The 16,946-nt window shown below is 40.5% G+C and overlaps 1 protein-coding gene across 1 annotated transcript in view; it reads left to right on the plus strand.

Moving 5' to 3' along the window:
* Positions 1 to 16,946, plus strand: part of LOC133417870 (protocadherin-15-like) — a 101,238-nt gene that overhangs the window by 13,820 nt on the left and 70,472 nt on the right. The window contains exons 2-4 of the mRNA XM_061706061.1: positions 2,264 to 2,420; positions 15,391 to 15,405; positions 15,578 to 15,643. Coding sequence (XP_061562045.1) covers positions 2,285 to 2,420; positions 15,391 to 15,405; positions 15,578 to 15,643 — 217 coding nt within the window. The 5' untranslated portion in view covers positions 2,264 to 2,284. The remainder of the gene's footprint in view (positions 1 to 2,263; positions 2,421 to 15,390; positions 15,406 to 15,577; positions 15,644 to 16,946) is intronic.

Here is a 16,946-nt window from a genome sequence, read left to right on the forward strand (position 1 = left end):
TTATTTTCGAAAGTTTAAAATACTTAAAAACGTACAAATAACAGACAACATGAGTAAAGACCAATACTATTGATCTACAAATAAAGTAATAATCACCAATAAATAATAAATGGAATTGACCATTTTAGGAAATACGTGGTTTCCGCCTGACAACGACTACTATGCGTAAATTCACGCAATGCCAAACGCTTCACGTACTCTTTGTGGTAACTGTGTATGCCATACTCTACTCCTTGGCCAATTACCATCCAAATTAATTTGAAACTCTCGTTCCAAGGTCAAATGATTACCTATTGTTGCTTTAAAAACACAGCATCTATGGTTACATAACAAACTGTATTTCTTTGAAATTCATAATACAAGTTGAGTAAAGTGTCATTTTCAGATAATGAAGCCCCCCGGTGAGTTACTATGACTATGGCAGTAATTGTTATGAAAGGGATTTAAATGAATTCTAGGCCTTGAATGAGAAAAGTCCATTCAGATTTTGACAAAGCGTACCCGCTGGATGACATGCTAATTCCTCTAAGTGCAACATATACAATTGGAAACGCCATGGAAGTCTCCTCAACTGACCTGACGTCGCAACTCATTTCAATATTGCTTTCTCGCTTTGGTTTTGAATTATTTATCAACAGTATAATTAAACAAAGTTATGCTCTTGTGGTGGAGAAAACACAGCAAAAGAAATGTTTACCGCTCCCGGCAATTTGACGCCTTATTGCATAATTTCTGAGCATAGAAGATGCGTAATATGCTGCAACATTTATCTTGTGTCGCTCTCACCATAGTTTTTAGTTTTACATGGTTATGATTTGACTTTTCTGTTGGTCTGCGTATTTTTCACATCACAGTTTGTTTTATCGCACTCCTTTTTGGCCTCTGTTTCTGTAAACTTGCTCTTTTCTCACAAACTTTAACCTTGCGTCACTTCGTTTTCGTCCTATCCGACACAGTTGGTGAATCGAAGCTGAATCCGCAGCCACATTTTTGTCCATTGTGTCTCGTGTGGTCGAACAATAACAGACTGATTGCATTTGGAAAATAAGCGTCCTTGGAGGCAGATGCGTGGAAATCCCACAAATTGCTCGAATTATCCGGCGGCACTTGAAGTGACATAACCGCAACAAGTGTCGGCCTTGCTGACATCACACCGTCAAGTTGCCAATTTGTATTCCGGCTGTTGAAAATATTCCAATTACAGCTCAAGTGCATAGAAAAGGCAAGGCGATATAATAGGCAATAGTTAGGCAAGTTAATGATGAGATATAATCATAGAAAATAGGGCTACAAAAGAAATACAGGAAATAAGCTACAATCCAATAATATTAAGTATACTTTTTAGGAATCGGAGTTTGGTAGTAACTCACTAAATTCACTCTGCCACATTTCTGGATGTAATGTTGGGAAAAAAATACTTTTAATGCAACATACTTTTTACTTTCACTTGGCTATTTTTTGTCAAGGACAGACGGTACTTTTGCTGTTACTTTGAGCTACAGTTCGCTAGCTACTTTTATTTTGATCTATTGCTTGTGTGATGTATTTGTTTTGGTTTGTCAGAGAGACTTCTGCCTTGTGCCATAGGACTTTCCCCAATCAAGTCTACAAAAAAAAAAAAAAACAGCTACTCTATGTCATGCGCTGTAATCTGTGTCTGCGTAAAAATGTCCACATTTCAGCCTACAAGAACTCCACTTCGAACGGTTTTCTGTGTAATCTCTGCCTGTTGAGCTTGTTGTGCTGTTTCATGAGCGCGAACAAAGACAGTTAATTCAATAACATTTTGAATTTAGCTTTTGAATTTATGTTATTTTATAAAGATTTAATTGATCGTGGCTTTAGTTAAAGTGATATTGTTGGGCAATATCTAAATTTGCACATTTATGTTTTATATTTTTGCCTACTTGATGTTAATTCTTCAATGAGAAAAATAAAGATAAATAAATAAATAAGTTATTCCACAGTTACTCAGTACTTCATTGTTTTTTTGTTTGTTTTTTTTTTTACTGAATTCTCTTACAAGTAAATATTTGGCGGGCTACTTTTTACCTTTAGTTGCATCATATTATTGCAAAGTAACAGTACTCTTACTCGAGTACAATTTGCGGCTACTCACCTTTGTCAGGAATAAAACCCCTGCCTCATATTTGATGAACTCTTGGGCCTACTACTGTATTTTAATGTTGGTCATTACGGTGGTACTTGGCCAGCGAGCTGCTGTAAATAATTGTGACTATGTTTCTGTCTCCTCCCCACGCAGCTGGGCGCTCATAGGACAGCGATGAAGATGGCGGCGATGCATTTAATGGGACCACAGTCGCATACTGGGGTCAAATGGCCCGGGAAAACGGGAATAGGCGTCCTTTATCTGCTACTTCCGCTGCTGCTATCAACTTGTCTCAGCCAAGACACTGACGGTAAATATGGAGCTTTTTATTTATTTATTTATTTATTTGCATTCTTTTATTGTATGGACCTGAACATACATCCTAAAACTGTCCCAACAAAGTTGCAACTTTGTCCCCTGGCGTGGCTGCTATAGAGTGCCTCATTGTCGCCCGTGAGTGCGCACATGTTACGGGGCTGCTGTAGAGCGCCTCGTTGTCAGCTGTGAGTGCGCGCATGTTACGGGAAGAAGGGGGAAGAGCGAGGGGAGAAACAAAATTGGGATGGCCAGCATGTGGACCATGGCTTCAGGCTGGCGTGGCCACGTTAGAGCGCCTTATTGTAGGCTGTGAGTGCACACGCATGTCCCAAAGAGAAGGTGGAAGAGTGAGGGAAAATTAAAAAATTCCAGCATGACAGCCAGCATGAGGAAGGGGCTTTGTGCTCATGTAACAGCTTTAGAGCGAGCGCCTCGTTGTCACGGTGTGGACTCTGTGGTATCGAAGCGGACGTATTTTTGCAGCTCAAACGTAGTACTGTGTAGGCATTAGAAAGATGCTCCACAAAGTAGCATTTATTTTTTTAATAAGTGGTATTTGATTGACAGTTGAGCGGGGTGTGGTTTCAGCACATTCAGCAGACACGCCCACAGCGCCTGAGCGCAGAGACGACGACTTGATGATTTAGAAGCCTCATTTTTTATGCATCAGGATTTTTTCTAATCATTCAAATTTGGCAGGTTGGTTGGAAACTCTTCTCTTTGGTGTGTCAAATTTAGAAAAAACATATTTTCACTTCACAGGTGTTTTAAGGTTGAAGCTAAACGCCAAGCAAAATTGAATGAATTTGGAAGAAATATACTGCGGCGGCACGGTGTATGACTGGTTAGCACATCTGCCTCACAGTTCTGAGGACCGGGGTTCAAATCCCGTCGGTTTTCTCCGGACACTCCGGTTTCCTCCCAAATCCCTAAAACATGCATAGTAGGTTAGGTTAATTGAAGAGTCTAAATTGCCCGTAGGTGTGAACGTGAGTGCGAACGGTTGTTTGTTTGTATGTGCCCTGCGATTGGCTGGCGACCGGTTCAGGGTGTACCCCGCCTCCCGCCCGAAGATAGCTGAGATAGGCTCCAGCACGCCCGCGACCCTAGTGAGGATAAGCGGTAAAGAAAATGGATGGATAAAGATAGGGCATAAAATGTTCCGAGCAGGAAGGAAGTCATTGCCAGTGGCGGTGGTAAAGCTCAGCACGATACCCACGATGTCTTTCAACTCCATTTGTCAGAACATTTATGTTACGTTTATCGTTTGGTCCTTGGGATTTATCTGGTTGGCATTTATGCCGACACCATTGTGCTGATATTCAGCTGAGGCCATGTAGATGAGCGCATTATGTGTGTGGGGGGTGGGTGTCATTTTTAAGAGGTTTCATTTCATTTCTCACTCTCCATTAATTCCCAGCCTCGCATGGATCTGCCTCTCTTTTGTCACACTTGGTGGGGTCTTTAAAAAAATGGGCTTGCAGGACACACGGTTGGGGAATAGCGGATTACATGTCGGAAGATTATGTAATTTAATAAAAAAATAATATATAATTGTTTACGTGGAGAAAACGTGTAATTAAATTAGTAATCAAAGTAAGTAATAAAATATAAATATAAATAATACAATAGTAATTCAAGTAAGTTATTAAATTATGACAGTTGTTTTTGGAAATTTGTACAGTTTTAGTTACATTTGAAAAACCCCATTTGTTTTCATATCACTTGCTTCTAAACGTAAAGAGAATGACACATTGTGGATTTAAAACAACCACATCATGTTGCTTTGGATAAGTCACTTTAGTTTAATGCTGACCAACAATAGACAGGCGAATGAAAAGCATAAGTGCCGCAGTGTTATAACCCTTTAAGCAACAGATATTTTTAACACAAATGACGGAGCAACACATGTAGACTGACAATATAGCAATACTCACAAGCATATATTCTTTATCCTCTCCAAAGAAGGACTAATATTACTGCGGCTTACTGAGGAGTGACTGTCTCCATATAAATGGTAAATGGAGTACACTTACTGTATATAGCGCTTTATCTACACTAACACAGTGCCCGAAGGGCTTTAAAGTGGCTCAGTGGCCAGGGGAAAGATGATTTGCGATACCAGTGTTTTAAAGTTACGAGCGTGGTCACGGAACTAATGAAACTCATATCTCAAGGCCCAGCTGTAGTCTATTTTAATGAGTGTGGTTGCAATTGGCAGCCGGCATTTTCCTCAATTCAACCGAAGCGCCATCACCACAAGAGAGTTTGCCCTAATGAGCAGTCAAGGATGAGTATTACACTTTTAATTAGACCCCATCCCTGGCTGAGGAACTATATTTATTCACTTTTAATTCCCAAAATGACACAAGTACGTGTGCATTTTTAATGAGCCCAGTGTGAGAGAATACACAGCGTGTCAACTTTGATGCTACTGGCTGGAATTGAGCTCTGAACCAATTTACTCCCGTTTGCTTTCTCTCCCAGGAAATTGTCGTCACCAAAAGACTAAAATGCTATTTATTGCCTTGACTTGATCATATCATGGTGGATTCAAAGAGAGCGAACAACTCGCGCTGTGCCGAGCAATAGCAAACTCTCTGCTGCTCCGGTGAATTCGTGCACTAGACTTTCCTCTCATTTGGAATTCATGTGAAGTTTGCGAGTGTGTAGGCGGCGCCTCTGCGGCTGCTCTAATTGAACGTGACTTATCTGCGCATCTGAACAAGACGAAACAGGAGGCTTGACTTATGTTGGTGTCGTCGAGCATGTCAAGCGTCTCTGAAGTGTGCTTGTGAGCGTGTTCGGTTGAAAATACAACATGATGTTTGGCTGTAACATCATTGCCATATGGCTAACTAACTGTTTTGACCGTAATTTAGGCTGACTCTTTAATGACATAATAACTGACACCACCAATTAGCAGCAGCACGCTCAATTATACTTTATAAACACACGGAGGTCTCGTCAGTGAAATTATATCCAATACTAGTATCCAAAATTTCAAACCAAAGTACAGCAGAACCCCTGATTTACAAGTTTAAATCACTCCACGACCAACTCATAACTACCTTATATCAAATCAATATTTGCCATTGAAACAAATTGAAATGCCATTGATGCATTCCAGCCCCCCAAAAAACACTGCCATTTTTTCTGTTATGTTTTTAATTGAGAAAAATAGCATTGTATTGTAACATATAACTTTAAAAACAGAAATAAGTAATAGAAAAAGTAAACAAAATTAACTGGTTTTACAAATTGGATTTAAAAATTTAAAAAGAAGAAGAAATGAAGTATGACGACACAAAAAGTGTCAATGCGAAAAATACATAATAACGAATCAATAAAAACAAATTAAAGAATATCAACAGGAGATAGACGTCGCTAAAGTCTCTACTACACAAGTAAACCTTGTACCATGAAAGAAATTGAAATTGAAGTCAAGAAAAGAAGAAAGCTATAGTAACAGAAAAACATACAAAAAAAAAAGACGCAGAATCTAAACTACATTCAGAGCTTAGGAACTTGGAAGTAAGATAAACAGAAATTGATTTAGTGAAAATATGTGCAAGTGAAAACTGGGAAAGTAAAAGCCGGAACGACCCAACGATGAAAACACGGCACACAGGCAAATGATGGCAAGTAAGCAATAGTCTGGCATTTATTTCCTGCACTTAAGAACCTGACTGATTGTCACGGAGATCTGATGAGCACAGATGTACACTACCCAGGGAACTGAGGGGAGGGGGGGAGAAAAGAAAAAGAAAAACACATCACAACAGCTACAGTATGTTCCCAGGCAGTACTGAAGCTGAACTAGAGCAGTACCTTGGAGGGTACAACTCCATTGCCAAGCCATTGTATGCCGAAAGGCACAATGATTGAGTACCTTTCTCAACTGTTTCTGAGAGAAATGTGTGAGGCTAACAGGGGTTTGGTCTTTATTGGACTAGTGTAGCACTGCCCCAGGTGGAAACCATTCAATTTGGAAGCGGGGGAATGGATCGAATATACTTTATTTTTCTATTGTGAGACTTTCTTTCCCAGACTTCGGTGAACTTGCCCTTGTTCTTACTAGCTCATTTACTCATCCTCCAGGTCAGCGGTCCCCAAGCTTTTATGCACCACGGACTGGTTGCAGGTAATTTTTTGGCGGACCACTATGGAGAGAATTTCAGTGGTACAGTGGTGACTTGGCTTATGCGTTTAATTCGTTCCTCGACCACGCTCGTACGTCGAAACACTTGAATCTCAAATCCACTTTTGCCGTTGAAATGAATGGAAATTCCATTAATCTGTTCTAATACGCCATAAAACACCAACAAACACGTTTGAAATGTGTTTTTAAAAGGAAAAATAGCTACTGATGTGCCCGCCTTAGGCACCAGGGGCAAGTGTATAATACAGACATATGGAAATACACGAAGAAGTTGGTCACAACTGCTCAGTAAGCTAGTAATATTAGTTGTCTTTTTTTGCAGAGGATAAAGAATGTACACCTGTGAGTATTGTTATATTGTCTGTCTATAAACATGCTGTACTGTGTTCAAATATCCGTTGCCTAAAGTGTTAAAACACCGTGACATCGAGGCAATTTGTTAGCTTGTCTAAGGCGTTTTGCGTTGTGTATTAGCACTTTCCTCTGGCAAAGTTATGTGGTTGTTTTAAATACACGACAGGCAAACTTTGTTTTACGTTTCATTTTACAGCGAACGTCAACTGGGAGTGTAAATAAACAGCTTGAAGAAAGCACTTTGCTTCTTTTTTGAAGAATTGTTCACGATCTGCCAAACCGCTGCGAGCTGTGAAGTACACTGACACCGGTATGAAAATATTTTGCTCGCAAGTCAAAGCAGAAGAAAAATATCAGTTGAGTGACTGCTCATATCTAGAAAAACTCGCAAGTCAAAGGGATGTGTCACAATGTAGTCTTGCTTTGTGGGTGCTAACTTCTCTTCCATTATGCCGCATTTAGAGTCAGTGACAGAAGGAGGGTCTTACTGTAAATGAAATAAAAAACAGTGTGTGTCCCCATCTTTACGCTAACCACTTACTCTTACTCACACGAAACCCGTGTTCTCGCAGCCTAGTGAACAGGTTAGCCTCGCATTTCCTACGTCAAAAAGATAGAAAAGCTTTAAACACTCTGTAGGATTTTTCAAGCACTGATGGTGGTGTTCTAACCAAGGCAGATGGCACCTGGCAGAGGATAAGCGCTCTTACGAGCATAGGAGACTTGAGAGGTTGACTTGCAGCTCAAAGAGTCAACACTTGAATCGGGCTTGCAATAAGCATCTGTGGTTTTGGAAGCGCCATTGTTTCCACACGCATTACTCGCTTGGCTCGCTGCTGTCGCCGGCTGTCAGTTAGTGCAAGCACGAAGCGTCGACATGACTTGGTTTCGCATCACCTATGTGCCAGAAAGTGCCGCCTTGTGTCAACGTGTTTGTGTCTGTTTGACAGTAACACGTTTTGTCTAATCCTTGTTCCTGGTTCACCTCAAGGTTCAAGTTGCCAAGTAAACCTTTTGCGAGCAATATCGTCCAATGGTAGCATATTAACATGTGCTTTTAAACAGGGCGTGGCCTATTTACTGACGTCAGGGGTTTTGAATCGCAATTTTCCCTGCGGTCTACTTCATGCTCCTTGTGATTGTTTTCATTTTGTATTTGTGCATTTTTGCTCCGTATGAAATATAATATACTAGGAACAAAAAAAAAAATAACTTGGACCATTCGAACAGGAGAGCGTAAGCGGCTTGACCCGCAGACAACATCTTGGATGACGCTGCGGTTGTTGGCAAGATGAACATTAATGGCGGACAAGACAACAGGGGTCGGTCGCGTATCTTCGCCTTCGGGACGAGTGGCGTCTGATTGGGCGCCGCTGTCAGCCACGCTCATCTCCACACGGGCTCGGAGCGCCACCGACACTCCGAGAGCGTGACGTAGAGTCGGGCTAATGGATAAGCCGGCCTGGTGACAAAGTGGCGTTCCCTCCTGCATTTAATCTGTGTTTGTGTGTGACTTGGTTAGCTAACTTCGTGTCTATGCGTGGGTGTGCATTGTGTGTTTTTGTGTGTGTGTGCGCGGGCACACTCAGGTCAACAATCCGTCGCCTCCAGAGACGCATCAATCTAACACAAGGTCACACTGTCTCTTCTCAGCCATCCTTTCCTTTTACTCTCCATCTACCTTCTTCTACTCTTACTGTCTTCCTTTTAATTCCTCTATTCGTCCCGTCTCCCCTCCTCTATTTCACCTCCCCACCTGTCCGCCACGGCTGAGTGGATCAAGGGGCAAAAGGGGTGGACGGATGGATGGATAGCTGAAGAGATGATGGATGGATGGAGGATGGCGGGCTGGCTGTCTATAGGCGATGGATGGAGAGGAATTGGACCCTGGGGAGCTGTTGAGAAAAGTGTACCTGCTGATGTAAGCTTAAAAAGAACTTTTAGAGGGGAAATCTAAAAACAACATTCTTTTTTTTTATCGAGTCTGGCTCCCCCAAATGTTTACTAAGTGCTGTTTCAGGGACCACAGACAGCCTAATTTGGTTTCAAGGGGGGTGGACTCGTAAAGAATCCCTAGCTTATTTACTGTCAATGTTTTCCCCCTTGTTTTAAAGCAAAGCAATTCAAGTACATTATGAAAATCTTTACATTTAATGAACTCGCATATTGCAAAACGTGAAGAACAACTGAAGATTTCTTTTTGGTTTAGTTTATCATCTTCATGTCAGGTAACAGGTACAAGGGTGCCTTGCAATACGCCTGTAACGTAAAATCATCTTTCCCCATTGAAATGAAAGAAAATGCCATTACGCCATCCCTTCCTGCCTCCCCCAAAAAATAACAAAAAAGTTTTAGAATGTCTGTTTAAAATGAGGAAAAATAGCACTCTTTAATATTGTGCTTTGTAAAAACTTAGAATAATGAAATAATTAAGTATAATGTCATGACATTTTTTTGCTTCAATTCAATAGACATAGTGCTAATCCTTCTGGTGTGACCCGGGGGCAATAAAATACAAACATACAGGTATACAACAATGTGACACCGATCCTATTTGTTAGCTCATCTATGGAAATTCCCATTAGGTGTTAGCATTAAGCGAGCGGACATTAGTGCAAAGCTATGTGTTAGTTTTTGTGTCTGCCGTGCCTGATTTAAACATTTGATTAAGTCAGAACATATTTTGGGTTGTAGGCTCAAAAAATACAAATTAAATTAAAAAAAAAAAAAAAAAAGTGTAACCAGACAACTTTTTGAATGAGCTGAAAAGCATATTAATTGAGGAGTAAGTCTGAAAATTCACACTCGGAGAGGCTTCTTTGTGACTTTGTTGCCACACTATCGCTAAATATTGTACTGGTATATTTTGTATCACTTTGCTGTTCGGTCTCCCCATTCTATAAGCTGCCTGGCAGAGCAGCTGAGCCAGCATTTAACAGATGGCAACAAGCAGGATTCACCATGTCCAATTAAAATGAGCCAGTTTCTCCACAACATGGCAATATTAAAAAGGAAAATGATGATGACAAAATGCTGGACATTTTTTTTAAGGTTTGAAAAGTTAGCTGTTGCCACAAATTGTTTTTGAAGTCGTCATGTAGCAATACAACCTTGTAGCAATGTCGTCCCTTGCATTTGAATTGGGCCCATATTGAATTTAGCCCACTGTGACACTCCATCGACTGAAACCAGTCAATTATTTTGGTGGAAGTGGTCCAGTTTGGCGGGCCAGATGCCAGTTGTGTTCGACCCGGTAATTTTGCTGCAGATTCATCTTGTGATGCCATCTGTCTCTTTACATGTGATAACATCAATTTTTTATGCTGCTTATTCTTGTTTTTGATTAAATGGCTCTTCATGTTTGATATTCAGGCCGACAGTAAATAAAAGTCTTCAGGTGCCAAATCAATTTCAGATGTTCTGGTCGTTTTATACTGACATAAAACTTGGAACTTTTTGGCCATAATTCCAGAAGGTATGTTGAGCGCAAACAGAACACTGCTTAAAAAAAATAAAATAAAAAAATAAAAATAAATAAAAAAAGAAGAACAGCACAGCTACAGTGAAGCCTTGTGGTAGCAGCATCATGCTTTGGGGTTGTTTTTCTTCAGCTGGAACCAAGACCTGAGACAAGGCGTAAGGAATTATGAACACTTTAAAAAAGCACAAAACCCTTAGGCCTCTCCCAGAAACCAAAAAATCCATCCATCCATCCATTTTCCGTTCCGCATTATGCTCACAAGGGTCGCAGACGTGCTGGAGCCTATCCCAGCCATCTTCGGGCGAGAGGGGGGGTACACCCTGAACTGGTCGCCAGCCAATCGCAGGGCAAATATAAACAAACAACCATTGGCGGACACATTCACACCTAAGGGGAATTTAGAGTCCTCAATCAACCTACCACGCATGTTTTCGGGATGCAGGAGGAATCCGGAGTGCCCGGAGAAAACCCACGCAGGCACGGGGAGAACATGCAAACTCCACACAGGCGGGGCCGGGATTTGAACCCCGGTCCTCAGAACTGTGAGGCAGGCAGATGTGCTAACCAGCTGCCACAAAAAAATACATGTTAGGATAAATAGCTACAATTTATTTAAGGTTAATCAGGGACTTAATGGTGGCAAGTGTGTGAGTCCAATTTAACATGAATGTAGGGTTAGCTAATGTGATCGGTTAATTCTAAACTCATCCACTTCTCCAGTTATAAGAGGGTGTGCATACTTATATAATATTATTTGAGTTATTAATTTTTACTTAAACTTTCAAAAATGATTTTTTTTTTCAAAAAGCAATTTTTATATTGCGTTATGCAAGTTAAAGGTGGAAATATTTGATTTTATTTTCCAGCCGTGTTTTCAGTCTGCTTGAATCCAGGTTTTATTTCAGGTGACCTACCAGTTTAATTTTCGAGTGACCGATCCTCAGATTCAATGATTCTGACTCAGTATACGGAAAGATCAGTGAGTCACCGTCTAGCATGAATATTTGATGGTAACGCGAGCGTGCGCGTGTGTAGAGTGTCGACTCGTCTATGTGATGTTGTGCTCGTGTCTCATGGGGACGTCTATGGGAGGCCTGTTTGGTGTTGTCGTCATGGTCACCTCCCATCCCCTCTTCTACGCTTGTCTTTGTCCTCACCGAGCGCTTCTTGGCAACCCGTTCCGCCGTCTTCCGCCTGCCAAGTCTGCATAGACTGCATTCATATCAGTAAATAAAGAAGATATTGATACTTTCAATGTTTCAATAAAGAGCCATTGGATGCATAATACATGGAAAATGCAGCAAGCCTTCCTATTGATTATTGATTCCCTGTGATGTTCTCTGAATAGAACTCCCCCCTTCCCTTAGATCCCTTTTTGACTTTAATGTGGGCTACACCTTGAAAACGTCACCTCATTCCCCTCACATGGCTCTCTGCAGAGCGTTTCATCAGCCTGACAGAAACCTGGCATCAGATGGATTTATTCAATTTGCCTCGTACAAAGTCATTTCACTGATTATTCTTTTTTTTTTTGTTCTGGAGACTTTCACAAAAAAAGAGAGAATAAGCATATTCTTACCAGTGGATAAGTGATGCCAGGAGTTGCAATGAGAGTGCAAATGCAGCTTGTTTGTGTATACACGCTCCAAAGCCACTCAGAGGCGCCCCCTAGAAAATTTGAAAAACATTTTTTGTCACTGCCACCAGTTTCACCAATTGACCCAAAAGTGGGCAGACACGTATATCATAAGACACACGAAAATGTCCCCAAATCACATACAGTGGATATAAAAAGTCTACACACCCCTGTTGAAATGATAAAGTCATATCAAAAGAATTTCCACTATTAAGGTCGGGTAAAACCTGTACAACTAATTGACACATATATATATATATATATATATATATATATATTACATTTTTAAGTAAAAAAGTAAACGACTGAAAAAATTTGGTTGCACAATTGTGCACACCCTATTTCAACTGGAACACATTCAAACTCATATCAGTCAGCCTACACCTCCCACCATTTAAAATGCACCTCATTTAACCCTATTAAATTTATGATGTTTTAGTAGGCTTTGCCTTTTTTTTTGGGACACCTAGCAGAAGTTTGAGGTTTTCTGATAACACTGACTGCTATTTGGAACTGTTCATAATTCCCTTTACCTTGCCTCAGGTCCCAGGTCCAGCTGAGAAAAAACAGCCCCACAGCAGTGTTGTGTTTGCGCCAAACATACCTTTTGGAATTATAGCCATAACGTGCAACCTTGTTTTAAAACGGACTATAACAAAATCTTCCTAACACATGGGAACATATGGTCTTATGAAACCAAGGCTGAACTTATTGTAAATACCACATAGTTGAAGTCAGCTATGTAGGTTTGTGGCAGCCATTTTGTGCTAGGGCTCGTATTTTGAAAAAACTCCTACTAGGGAATTTGTCCAAATGAGCCACAATTGGAAGCAGTTATCCTTGACAGATGTTAAAATGCAAAACATTTTTGCATTTTGGCATCTCATGTACTGCAGGTAGAACATGGCAGCAACGTTTGATGATGGTGCAAGGGCCTGTTCGTCGCTACTTTATTTTATATTATTACTTACTTATTACTTTATTCTTGCTCTTATATAGCACAGTAATAGCACCCGAAAGTTTGAGGATCGTTTCAAAACACTGCCCATTTTTTTCAGTACTGAAAGTAAAAGCAATTACCTGCAGCTCAAACTTTTGACCTCCACTAACTAAACCTCAAGTCCTTTGAATTGAATAGCTTTATTGCTTTAACGTACCGACAGTCTCTGAACGTTTCAACATCTGAATCCTATTGAAATTGCGCCTTGTAGATCACTGGAACTATGCTAATTTCACCCCACCCCTTTTATTAAAAAAACTAAAACAAAAGTCATTAGGTTTCTTGCCTTGATATAGGATGATGATTGTGTCACTGCAATAAACTTCTGTGAATAATCCTTCATAGTGAGATTTCCACAGTGACAGGAGAAGTTGCGTTAATTCAACTGTCATGCTGAGATAATGCATATTACTGAAGCACATGATTTAATTTGGGGCCGATAACAGTGCCTCGCATCGCCACTGATCTCATCTCCATTGTAACACTCCAACATCTAAAATTTTAGCGAAGACATCTGAAAGACAGACTTCTTCAAACTAATGCTGCACAGCTCTTCATGGTATTCAACCTTTTCAAGATGTAACTAATTTCATTGTGTTCTCATTGTGTTGGACTGTCACTTTAGATTACAGCTCTGACTGCTACAGTTTCATTCAGGTAAAAGCTGTGGAACAGATGAGAAAAGCCAGAAGGAAGACAAGTGTGGGCGCTACTACGTACACAAAAAAAAAACAGAAATTCTCGATGCGGAACAAGTTGATGGTTCGTAACAGATGAGGGGCATCGTACTACACTGAATAAAGAGACAGGCAAGCAGGAGATGCGCATCTGTCATGCACACACACTCGCAAACAAACACACTCTCAAAGGCCTGCTGGCCCGGTAACTAGTGACTATTGTTACATCGCGTTGCACGCTCCTGGTCCACTTGCCTGCGAGGCGCAATTACCAAAGCTTGAAAGGAGCGACACGGAAAATTTGCTTCCAGCGTTTGAGCATCAAGCGTTGAACAAATGAACAAACCAAACACGCTTTCTCGATGTCTACAATATTGCCTCTAAAGATGCATACCAAGGCAGCGGGGGCGATCTTAACTTTTTGATTTAATTTGTATCCCGTCGAAAGAACCCGAGGGATACGGTACGTTGGCTTCATAGTCGTACATTCCAATATCTTAACGAGCCAAAAATGGATTCACTGACTTCAATTTTCATGAGACTGGATCCATCAAAGTCCAACATTATCAGGTCTGTGATGCTAGTTGACTTCTAAGTTGTGCTAATTTTAAAACATGTTCCCTCATAGGGAATAATGAATTGATGAAACTCATTCACTACCCTCCCAGTTAACAGGGATATTTGACTTGTATAGCCGTCAATGGCAGTGAATGAGTTGGAATAAGTGCAAGAAGGTGTTTGTGGGGTAATACCCACTGGTACATAGTAATTGGTATTAATGGATTGGATAATCATCATCTATTGAAAAAGCAAAACACTCGTGTAAGTTCTTTGGCTGCTCAGTGACCATTGAGGTTTTCTGACGTCATGCGTGATGATTGTTTGACCTCTGAGATTTTTCCAGAACATTTTGGTTGTGAAAAGGTTCTGCTAACTTTCTTCTGTCTTTGAGTCTTTCCACCTTTTTTTTTTTTTACAATTTAATTTTCATTTTGCATTGTGCTATCCCGTTTCAGACCGTGTTGAGCATTTTGCTTTCTTTAGCTGATAGTATCGACACTTGTTATTGTGGTGTGCACCTGTGAACCGGCAAGCCCGTTTACAGCAGCTCTGTTAACTTTCTCCTTTATCCATACTTTCCTCCCTTTTCTTCTCTGTGTTAGAACCTGGTGTTTTAGCTACATATCTAATATGAAAAAGTCAGTAATGGTGCGGTGCTATATTCATTGTCTGTCTGCAGTCCAGGGTGTAGTCGGCATTTTAGCTAACTACTTTCTTTCTTAAGAAACGTGATTCCCCCCCGTCCCGCTGAGCGTTTGAATGTTGTCGTCGAATGTGCCGAAGTGTTCTGCAAGGACAGTTGGAACAGACTCTTTTGAACACTTGAATGTCACATTGGCACCTCTGGACTCCTGCTTGAGTGCAAATAATTTCACAGTTTTTTTAAAGTGCTTGGTTATGAATTCAGGTGGAAAAAATGTCATACAGCTATACCTAAATATTGCACCTCAGCGTACACATCTTTTTGTGCTCTTTTCAAAACCTCAAAGGTGCTCACAGCCTGAAGATTTATTCCTAATTTTTCCTCTCTTTTTTTCTGCTTCTTTCCTTCATCTTTTCTTTCTTCCCTCCTGGTGGGTCTTCTGCTGCAGACTGGCAATATGAGGGTGAGAAGTATTTCCACTTTTCCTCCTCTCTATGAGTGTTGTGTTTGTGTGTTCATTGAAACCATCTTAGAGGTTTATGGACTGTAGTAATCCAATGTTATTCAATGCTTAATTGCACAAAAGGCACAATGGACTGTCTTACTCATGATGATATTTTGTCTTTCTCTCACAGAATGTAAACTTTCCCGGTCGGGTCCACCTGCTACCATCGTTGCCATAGACGAGGAGAGTCCCAATGGTAAAGTGTTGCTCTCTTTAATTTCCGCTTAATTGAAGGCTGTTTGCTTCAATTTGTGCCCTCTGGTTGAGAGAGAAGAATAACTTTTAAGATAGTCCCCGCCCCAACTTTGAGCAAACGCGGCGAGGAGATCTCGACCTTTTCAACAGCTGCCAATTGAGAAGGCGTGTAACCTGTGCGCGTTAATATTCATGAGGGAGGCCTCAGCCAGCCGTGCCACTGCTGGTTTCTTCTCCGGAATCTTAGCTCAGGTGTCAATGGATGAGTCGATCATTCTTCCTACTCCTCGTGTCTATTGACTCCTGACAAGCCTAAATGTTGCTGTGGCTCCCTTTTTAACTTCCAGTCAATCTATTTATTTATTTATTTATTATTATTTTTTTTAATAAGAAATGTCAAAAAGTTTGAAAGGTGAAATAGGTTTAAATAAAGATCATTACAGTAAGTATCGTGTCTGCCTTTCCCGGAATCACGTTCCTTAGGCTTCTGATTGACTAAAATGGCCTTATGGTTTGTGGTTATATAAAATTGCTAGTTAATGCAGGCATGTTAGCATCCTTTCCGTGTGAACCTCATGAATTTGTAGGTTTAGGTTAATGTTTGTTTGATGAAAGGCCATCATTTGTTACTGTCAAAAAGGAAATGTACAGTAAAATGAAAACCACATCCAATAGACCTTCTCATGTAAACAACTCCAGAACTCACAAGTTGTTATTCTGTGTAAAATGTCCAATGCTGGAATATTACATACCATCTTGTATGTACTGCAGTTTCCTGCCCATTGTTTCTCGAGTGCAAAAGGTATTTTATTCAAAATAGGTGCAGGACAGAGTGGATCTTCTTTGTGGCTGTGCACAGTATATAAAGACAATGATCAGCTTGTAAAATCGATCTATGTATTCCAATATATATATATAAGAGATACTGTAATGGAACTGATATAAAGATGTCAGAACTAAATCTTTGTCTTATACAACACACGCTCGCGGTCTGCATTCTATAGTTGTTCATGTGCTTTCTAACTGGAATGTAGGACAATAAATTCTAGGCAAAGACGTCTATCAGGTAATCAGTGTGTAAAACCACATGGGATTGTTTGTAATCCTGGACGGCGGCTGCGTAAAGTAATATCTTTCTTATTATTATTGATCGTAAAAAGTCTCAAATCTGGCTGAAATTAGTGGAAGCTATCCCCCACCCCACTCCGGGAAAAAATAAGCTTGCATTTGTTTCCACACAGCTACACGTTACTAAAATACATGAATGTCGCGGAAAAGCGCTAATGGGAATGTTATCATTCATT

Source organism: Phycodurus eques, chromosome 19 (assembly GCF_024500275.1).
Source record: "Phycodurus eques isolate BA_2022a chromosome 19, UOR_Pequ_1.1, whole genome shotgun sequence".
NCBI classification, from domain to species: domain Eukaryota; kingdom Metazoa; phylum Chordata; class Actinopteri; order Syngnathiformes; family Syngnathidae; genus Phycodurus; species Phycodurus eques.